At 33.2% G+C, this 10,800-nt stretch overlaps 1 protein-coding gene across 1 annotated transcript in view; it reads right to left on the reverse strand.

The window, feature by feature from the left end:
• Nucleotides 1-10,800, reverse strand: part of Wdr44 (WD repeat domain 44) — an 87,463-nt gene that overhangs the window by 18,349 nt on the left and 58,314 nt on the right. Inside the window, exon 12 of the mRNA XM_015498527.2 lies at nt 10,484-10,548. Within this exon, the coding sequence (XP_015354013.1) occupies nt 10,484-10,548 (65 nt within the window). The remainder of the gene's footprint in view (nt 1-10,483; nt 10,549-10,800) is intronic.

Raw genomic sequence — 10,800 nt, forward strand, 5'->3', positions numbered from 1 at the left:
AGACAGTTTGGAGAGAACCATTGGAGCAAGAAGAACAATCAAAAAGTTTAAGAATAATGAGGTTTGAACTAGGACAGGGGCCATGGGATAGACAAAAATTACGACTATTCTTTGTCTAGTTGTTTGCTTGTTTGTGATGCAGGGGTTCAAACCAGGGCTTCATGCATGCTAGGCAAGTGCTCTACCACTGAGCTATACACCCAGCCCCCTAGAGAACTTTACCATGTATCAAAAACATTTTCAGATCAACGATGGAAGTAGACCAGTAACACGGACTTTGGGACCTTTTACCAAGCTCTCCTAATCCTAGATAACTAAAACTTTACCTCTAATTTTGCTGCCAGATTAGTGACTGCTGTCAAGACATAAAACTAAATAGTCTTGCCCTATTACAAAGAGTCCACTTCTTGTTTAACTATCATTTATTTTTCATTAACTTCTTAGCATATTTTCCCTAGCAGTGATTCCAGGCCTTTCTTTCTTTCTCCTCAAATACCCATTTTCTTTTCCCTGCATTCTACCTTTTTTCAAGATATTTTAAAAAGATTTTTTATTATGAAATAGTACATGATCAGAATAGACAATTTACAAAATCTAGAAAGTAGAAAAGCTAAAACCAACATCACCCAAAATCTTCTTACATATTGACCATCTTCAATCTTTCATTTTTTAAAACTATAACTGAAATCATATTGTATACACAGTTTGATCTTTCTTTTTTTGTGCCACGAGAATTTTCTTCATTTCACACTTTGGAAACACTTACAGGCCATACAACATGAATGCACCATAATTTAATCATTCACCATTTTCTGGTCACCTAGACATTTCCAATTCTTTTGCTAATACCAACAGCAATTCATGAATGTCCTGGAACATGAATGTTTATCCTAATTTGACTATTTCTTTATCCTTATACAAGAAGTAATACTGGGTCAAAAAGTTTAAAGTTGAGACTTTAAATAAAAGTTTGTTTGTCTGTCTTAATACAAGTAGATAAATTTATTAAGGAAATTTTAAGAAACAGACCATATAAAAATGACCTAAAATCCTATTATCTAAAGATAATACTATTAAGAATTCAGTATATTTCCTTACATCTTATCGTTTTTAGTCAAAATCAGGGTAATACTGTATATAATTTTCCACTTTATTTTATTGTGAATATTTTTAATGTCATTACACAGACTTTGAAAACATTTAGGGGCTGCAGAGTATTTTACTGTATGGATTATATTATAGTTTATTTTTCAATTGTGAGAAATTTAGCTTTTTCAAATGTTAGCTATTATGAGAACACCAAGATGAATATATTTTTACTTATATCTTTGGCCATATCAAATTATTTCCTCACGATAAATTACTAGAGGTAGAAATATAAAGTGAAATGTTGTAGGTTTTCTATATATGTGTAAACATATAATATTCAACAATGAAGGAGGGAGGGAGAGACTGAGATCATAAAAATTTTTGTAAAACTTTATTATAGACATATCCAATATATAAAAAATGTGAATGAATATAAAAAAGCTTATAATCATTATGCCAGTGAATGAATAAGCCCCAAATAATAATATAATCAATCACATACATCTGTCACCTGCTTTAACAATTATCAACATTTCAACAATCTTGTATCATCAATCCTTTTATTTTTATTCATTTTTGGTGGAATATTTAAATCAAGATCTAGACACTAATTATTTTATCAGTAAATATATATATAAATCTCCAATTGATATGCCCTCTTTTAAATATAACTACCGTGTCATCATCACACCTAAAAAATACCATTTATATCATCTAGTACCTAATCCATATTTAAGCATAGGTTGAATATCCCTTATCAGAAATGCTTGGGACCAGAAGTGTTTTGAACATTTGCATATATATGAGATTATCTTGGGGATGGAAAACAAACCTGAACATAAAATCAATTTGTGTTTCACATATACCCTATTATTATATAGTCTGAAGGTAATTTTCACACCCTCCCCATATATAACATTTTTGGTGGTGCTGGTTATTGAACCCAGGACCTTGTGCATGCTTAACATGTACTCTACCACTAAGATACAACCCCCAGCCCTTCAATATTTTTAATAATTTTGTGCATGAAATACAGTTTAATGACATGGAATTTTCCATTTGTGGCATAATGTTCATGCTAAAAATGTTTTGGATTTTAGAATATTTCAGGTTTTAGATTTTTCAGATTAGGGATGCTCAACCTGTCTCTTGATTATCTAAATAAGTCATTTTAAAGTTGGACTATTCTGCCACATGGTAGTGTTGCTAAGTGGTCTAAAGTTGGACTGTTCAGAAAAATTATAAAGCTTTTGATATTTATTAGACTTACTATATACCACATACTGTTTTGATTATTTGGGGTACCAAAATGAATAAGACATTTCTTACTCTTATGGTCTACTCTCAGTATAAAAGCCAGATCTTTGTAAAACATGATCCTTGTAAAACATCAGATTATGTCATTCAATTTTAAAAAACCCTCCACTGGCTCTCACCTTTCTTAGAGGAAAAGCCAAGCCCTTTGAATGGCCTACATGTTCTAATCCCCACCACATTTTTAATCTCTGTGACTTAATGTGTTGCTTCTCTCCCTCTTGCTCACTGACTCCAGTTACCCAAATCATGCTACTGTTTATTGAATACACCAGAACTTCTGCTTTATAGCAGTCTTGCTTGTTGCCTCCTTTACCTGGAATGGTCTTGTTTTTCAGATAGCCACATGATCATTTCCTCACCTCTTTCAGGTTTTGGTCAAATGACAACCTCTGGGTGAAGCTTTGTTTGCCCACCTTATTTGCCCCTTGCCACCCTACTTTAGTGGCTTTATTTTTTCTCCATAAAACTTATTACCTTTTTATATCCATATGCAAAAAACTTAGACCCTTACTTTATGCCTTTCACAAAAATCAACTGAAAACGGATTAAACACTTAAATGTAAGGTCTAGAAAAAAACAAGGAAAGAGCTTCTTGACATTGAGCTTGGCAATGATCTCTTGGATATGACACCAAAAGCACACAGAACAAAAGTAAAAATAGCAGAGCTACAGGAGTCTTCCCTTATTCTTAGTTTTGCTTTCAGCAGTTTCACTTAGCAGCAGTCCACTGTGGTTCAAAATATTTGTTTATTTTGACTCTTTCAAGAGAGAAATACCACATTTATATAAACTTTCTTACAACATATTATTGTAACTATTCTATTTAATTATTATTATTTTTGTTAATCTTACTGTGTCTTATTGATTGATTGTACTGGGGATTTAATCCAGGGATGCTTTACCACTGAGCATCCTTAAAATAAGGATGCTCTTTTTTTTTTTTTTATTTTAAGACAGGGTCTCACCAAGTTGCTGAGGCTGGCCTTGAACCTGCCATCCTCCTGTCTCTGCCTCCTGAGTTGCTGGGATTATAAGTATGCATCAGTGTGCCTGGCCTGTGTATAATTTGTAAATTAAACTTTATCATAGGTTTGTACATACAAAAATGCTTGTAATATTCAGGATTTAAGGCACCGACTGGGGTCTTGGATGATATTCCCCATGGATAAGGGATGACTACTGCACATCAAACTAATGAGTTTTCTGCACAAAATGTTAACAACCATTCAAATGAAAAGACAACTATGGAGTGGGGGGATATTTATAAACCAAATATCTGATAAAGGTTAATATCCAAAATATATAAGGAACTCCTACAAATGAAAGCAAAAAAAAAAAAAAAAAGCCAAATCAAATAACCAAATTAAAACAGGGCATGTAGTGCATGCTGGTAATCCTAGCAACTCAGGAGGCTGAGGCAAGAGGCTCGCAAGTTGGAGGACAGCCTGTGCAATTCAGTGAGAACTGGTCTCAATATAAAAAAGAAACAAAAATATGTGCAAATTCAGTACTGTTATTTAGCAATAGAGCACCCATGGGTACAATCCCCAATACCACAAAATAAAAAGGAAAAAGAAAACAATTAAAAATGGGCAAAGGAACTGAACATTTTCCAAAGAAGGTACATAAATAGTCAATAGATAGATGAAAAGGCATTCAACATAACCAGTTATCAACTGTATAATGATATTTCTCCCAACATCTGTTAGAATTCTATTATAAAAAAAATAGGTGTTGGCATGAATATGGAGACAAGGTAACTCTTATATACTATTATTGGGAATGTAAATTGGTGATACTATGGAGAGTAGTATGGAAGTTCATAAAAAAATTACAAACAGAACGAACAATTGAAGTAGTAATCCCACTTCCTGATATAAATACAAAGGAATTAAAGCCAGGATCTCAAAGAGATATCTGAACTCTCATATTTACTGCAGTATTATTTACAATAGCCAGATCATACACATAACCAAAATGTCCATCAATGGATGAACAGATTAAAAACTGTTGTATATACATATGATAGATTATTATTCAGTCTTAAAAAAGAAAATGCTTCCATTTTCTTTATGCTAAGTAAAATAAGTTCAATACAGAAGGACAAATACTACATGACACAGAAGCAGAGAGTAGAATGGTGGTTGCCAAAGGCTGGGGGAGGAGGAAACAGGACCATATTAGTAAAAAAGTACAAAGTTTCAGTTATACAAACTGAATAAGTCCCAGAAATCTACTGTATAGCATAATGACTATGGTTAATACTGTATTGTATATTTAAAAATTTACTGAATGTTCATACATTGATGGTGGGACTACAAATTAGTAAAACTTATACTTTAGAAAGCAGTTCAGAGATTCCTCAAGAGACTAGGAAAGGAATCAACACATGACCCAGCTATCACATACTCAGTATATATCCAAAAGATCTTTATTTTATTTTTATGTGGTGCTGAGGATGGAACCCAGTGCCCCGCGGATGCCAGGCGAGCGCGCTACCGCTTGAGCCACATCCCCAGACCTATCCAAAAGATCTAAAATCAGCATAGTATAATGATATAACAACATCAATGTTTATAACATCAATTCAGAATAACCAAGTTATGGAAACAGCCCAGGTGCCTAACAACTGATGAGTAGATAAAGAAAATGTGGCATTTATACACAATAGAGTTTTACTCATCCATAAGTAAGAATGAAATATGGCATTTGCTGCTAAAAGGATGGAAATGGAGAACAGGTACTAAATGAAGTAAGTCAGACACAGAAAGTCAAGAGTCAAATGTTTTCTCTGATATGTGGAAGCTAGAGTAAAATAAAGGAAAAAAAGGTGTGTGTGTGTGTGTGTGTGTGTGTGTGTGTGTGTTGGGGTGGGGGGAACAGAAATCCCATGAAAATAGAAGAGAGATCAGCGCAATAAAGAAAGGAGGTAAACAGGGAGGGAGGAGGGACAGAAAAAGAAGAACTGTGGAATAAAATAGACCAAATTATGCTATGTACATATATGAATTTAAAAAATGACAAACAAACAGAAGGAAGACCAGTAGAGGAAGAGGAACAGAGGGAAGGAGGAGGGGAGGGAAAGAGGAAGTACTGGGAACTGAAATGGAGCAAATTATACTCCATGCATATATGATGATTTCCAGATGAACCCTGCTATTATGTATAACTATAATGCACTAATAAAAACAAAAAATACTGAATGTAGACCTTTAGTAGTTTTAAGTGCTTTTATAATTAAAAAAAAACAGTAAACGAGAGGGTAGGGGTAAACTTTTGGAGTCAATGTGTAAGTTTATGGCATACATTTCATGGTTGTTGTACACTTATCTCTGAACTCATCAAATTGTGTTATTAAATGTGTATTGATTTTTTGAGTGTCAATCATACATGGATAAAGTGGTTTTAAAAATTGTCTTGTAATGTTACAAAATTTATTTTATCTTCTTTCAAAAGAATGTAGGCTTTATAACAACCGATAGATTTGCTTCCTTTGTTCAGTTAGATATCTCTGATTCCTAGAACAGTGGCTAATACATAGTAGGTACTCAATTAATATTTTTGGATTGATGAAATTAGTGAGTTACTCAGTATTTCCAAGCCTCCTCCTCTTTTTATTTTTTCCTGTATGTGGTAGTGGAGAATAAACCCAGACCTCTGCAAATGTTAGGCAAGAGCTTTACCACTGAGCTGCACCCCTAGCTTTTTTTAAAAAAATATTATTTTATATATACACGACATTAGAGTGTGTTTTGACGTATTATATATCCATGGAGTATAACTTTCCCATTCTTGTGGTTGTACATGATGTGGATGGAGTTACACTGGTCGTGTATTCATATATGAACCTAGGAAAGTTATGTCCAATTCATTCTACTGTCTTTCCTATTACCCTTAGCTCTTTTAAGAGTTTTTTTTTTTTATCTGTAAAATAGAGTTCTTAATTAATGGTATTGGGGATATAGTCTTCTACTGAGTATTAGCCTTTTTATTTTATTTTTTTAATTTTGAGACAGGTCTTGCTAAGTTGTCAAGGCCTCTTGCCTCAGCCTCCTGAGTTACTGGGATTACAGGTGTGTGCCACTGTGCCTGGCTGTAAAATGAGAATTATAGTAGTACCAAGGCATTGTTTTTTTTTTTTTTTGGNAGATATGTATATGTGTGTGTGTGTGTATATATATATATATATATATATATATCCTTCCATACATATATACATATCTGTCTCTCTCTTTTCTTCAGAATAGCCAAATTCTCTCATTCTCTCTCTTCTTTGTTTTGCAGATTTTTTCTTCTCCTTTCTTATAATCATCATGTGATACATCTCTTTTCCATTCTTTGTTCACTTTTTAAAGTCATAAACATCTTTCTCCCTTCTTATAACCTTTTCCATTAATTAACTGTAATTTTGATGATATTATAGAACTAATTGGTTTATATAACTCCTTTACCCATTAATTACTTACTACTGCTATGGATGACATAGTTGACGCCTACTGTTTGTTTTACTGCAAGATCTAGTTTATGGTTACTTATTTTCTTTTTTGCTGTTGGTAACTGCTGACCCCATCATTTATGTGTTTTGTGGTAATTAACCTTATAGATGTCATAGTAGGAACCAGGTATTTATTTTATTTTTATTTTTTGGGGGTACTCGGGATTGAACTCAGGGGCACTTGACAATTGAGTCACATCCCCAGCCCTATTTTATTAGAGACTGGGTCTCACTGAGTTACTTAGTACCTCGCTAATTTGCTGAGGCTGGCTTTGAACTTGCGATCCTCCTGCCTCCACCTCCCAAGCCGCTGGGATTACAGGCGTGTGCCACTGTGACCGGCCTTTATTTTTTTAATTTATTTTTTAGTTGTCAATGGACCTTTATTTTTATTTATTTATATGCGGTGCTAAGAATTGAACCCAGTGCCTCACACATGCTAGGCAAAGGCTCTACCACTGAGCCACAACCCTAGCCCCAGGTATTTATTTTAATGCTGTGAATTGCTTGCATTGTTTTTTTACTATTGTTTGTTTCTTCCTACTCTGTGAGGTTCTGGGGACCTATGGGGATACTACAAGTTCACGGAGTAGAGACTATTGCTGAACTAAATTCAACCACAAGAGAGTGCAACTTGTTCCACAAACAAATTAACAACACCCAAACTTCAGCTGTACTTTGATACAACGAATAGAAGAGACAAAAACCCAGACTAACAACCAGGCCCCAAGTAGAAATGGCAAGAGGTGGGCCCTCAGGTCCCACTCATGGACATAAACTGTTACAGCAACAAAACAAACAAAACAAAACAAAAAACAGAATTAACACAAAGTATACCAGACCTATGAGGAGGTCTCAACCTAGATCACTCTAGGACACCCTTGGCAAGTGAAGACTGTACCCTAAAAAGAACCACATAAGAGTGGAAGAGAAATCCTTTCTAAGAGATGCATAAAATCCAACATAGGAATACAAGAAATATGGAAAAAAAAGGTAACATGACACGTAAATTTCATTATTCAACAGCAATTGACCCCAAAGATACTGAAGTGGATGGAATATCAGATAAAGAATTTGAAAGAATGATTATAAAGATGATCAAAGAATTCCCAGAGAACATAGTAAGACAACTGAATGAATTAAGGAAGTCAATACAGGATATGAATGAGAAATTCAATATGAAGATAGAGACATTGAAAAACAAAACAAATATTGTAAATGAAAGTCACAATAAATCAAATAAAATATTCAGTTGAAAGTACCTCTAATAGAGTAGGCCATGCTGAAGACAGGATCTCAGAAATGGAAGACAAAATCACCAGCCTTGAACACTCAGCATTAAAGAAAATAAAATAAGTAACAATGATCAGAATATACAAGAACTCTGGGACAACATAAACAAACCAAATTTAAGAATCATTGGAACTGAGGAGAGTTGTGGGATACAGGCTAATGGAATGGATAACCTTTTTAGGGAAAACAACAGAAAATTTTCTAAACCTTGAGAATGAAATGGATATCCAGACAAGATAAAAAGAACCTCTCCACAAAAACATTATAATTAAAATGCCTCGAATACAGAACAAGGATAGAATTTTAAAGGCCTCAAGAGAAAAATGTCAGGTCACATTTAGAGGCAAGCCAATCAGAATAATTTCCAATTTCCCTGTGCAAACTCTAAAAGCCAGAAGAACTTATAATGATGTGTTCCATGTTCCGGAAAGAAGGAAAAAAAAAAAAAACAAACTGTCAGCCAAGATTGCTATATCCAGTAAAGCTATCCTTCAAAATTGAAAAGGAAATAAAAACCTTCCAAAATAAGTAGAAACTAAAAGAATTTACGACTACTAAACCATCATTACAGAACTTACTTAATGTAAAGACATAGGCTGGCAGAATGGATTAACAAGCAAGACCCAACTACATGTTGTTTGCAAAAGATGCACCTTACAGGCAAATATAGCCACAGGCTGAAAATGAAAGGACAGAGATTGATATACTATGTGAATGGAGCCTGAAAATAAGCAGGAGTAAGTCTTGTATTTGAAACCAAAATTTGAACTTCTTTGTCAGAAGAGACAAAGAAGTTCACCTCATACTGGTAAAGAGAATAATCCAACAAGAAGATATAATAATAATAAATATTTATGCCTAACCATTAGTATAACCAATTCATATAAAGGAGACACCACTCAAATTGAAACCTCAGACACCAGTAAAACATTACTAGGTGATTTCAACACACCTCTCTCACCATTAGATAAGTCATCCAGACTCAGTAAAGACTATTTTGACCTGAAAATTATTATAAACCAAATGATCTTAACAGACGTCTATAGAATATTTCATTCAACAACAGCTGAATACATTTTCTTCCCAGTGGCTCATGGAATCTTCTCCAAAATAGACCATATTTTAGGCCACAGAGCAACTCTTAGCAAATAAAAAAAAACATTTTTGATATAATCCCTTGCATCTTATGGAATGAAATTCAAAATCAACAAACAAAACACTAAAGAAACTATGTAAACACATGGAGATTAAAAGATACAATTCTGAAAGACGAATGGGTGATAGGAGAAATCAAGGGAGAAATTTAAAAATTCTTAGACTCAAATGAGAATAGTGATATAACATACCATAACCTTTCGGACATTAGGAAGGCAGTTCTAAGAAGGAAGTTTATAGGTATGAGTGCCTACATAAGTAGTCCAACCACTAAGGAAATCTGGATGGAGGTTCCTGAAAAGACTAGGCAACTACAATACAATTCACCTATACCATATCTTGGTATTTATCCTGAAGAATTAAAATCATCATACTATAGTGATATATGCATACTCGTTTATAGCAGCACAATTCACAATAGACAATCTATGGAATGAGTCTAGGTGTCCATGAACAGATGAATGGATAAAAAAATATGGCATATATACACAAATGAACTTTATAAAGAAAAATGAACTTATGTCACTTGGAGGAAAATGGATGGAACTAGACACCATTATGTTAAGCAAAATAAGCCAAATTCAGAACATCAAGGGTCAAATGTTTTCTCTTATATGTGGAATATAGAGAGGAAAACGGAAAAAGAAAGGTGGGGGTAGATCTCATGGAAATCAAAGGGAGATCAGTAGAGGAAAGGAAACAGGGGGTGGGAGATAGGGAGGAAAAGGGGAAGTGCTAGGGAGTGATATTTATCAAATTATATTGTTATATTATATGCATATATGAATATGTAACTACAAATTCTGTCATTATGTATAACTATAATGTACCAATTAAAAGTGTAGAAAAATAATAAAATAAAGCTGGTTTAAAATTGAAAAAAGAGACAGAGGATATGAAAATATAAAATTTCTCAACTAAGAATTAAGGATACTTACTAATGGATAGGGTATGAATATATTTATATAAACAACAGATTTTTTAGAATATTCTCAAGAATGAGAAAATCTTGCTATAAATTCTATATAATACTTTAAGTGTCTTCAAACAACTGTAATTTCTGATTAACAAAAGGTACTTTATTGCAAACAAATCATAGATTTCATAATAGTAACCATAAAACAATGAACATACCCCTGTATCTGTATCAGATTTTGATGAATTTAGACTTTCCTGAGAAGGTGACGGGGACACACGTCCTAAAAACAGCATAATAATTGTAAAAAGGCATATATGTACACATATCCACCCAAACAAAAAATAATCATAAATAATAACACAGTAATGCCTAATAAATCATAGGATATATTCTGGAAAAATATACTTTTTATACAAGTATTACCCTACTATATATATAAGCACCAAAAGCAAATATATATATATAAAATAAATAATATATATATATATATATATATATATATATTTTTTTTTTTTTTTTTTTTTTTTTTTTT

The sequence above is a fragment of the Marmota marmota genome, unplaced genomic scaffold (assembly GCF_001458135.2).
Source record: "Marmota marmota marmota unplaced genomic scaffold, marMar, whole genome shotgun sequence".
In the NCBI taxonomy this organism is placed as follows: Eukaryota; Metazoa; Chordata; class Mammalia; order Rodentia; family Sciuridae; genus Marmota; species Marmota marmota.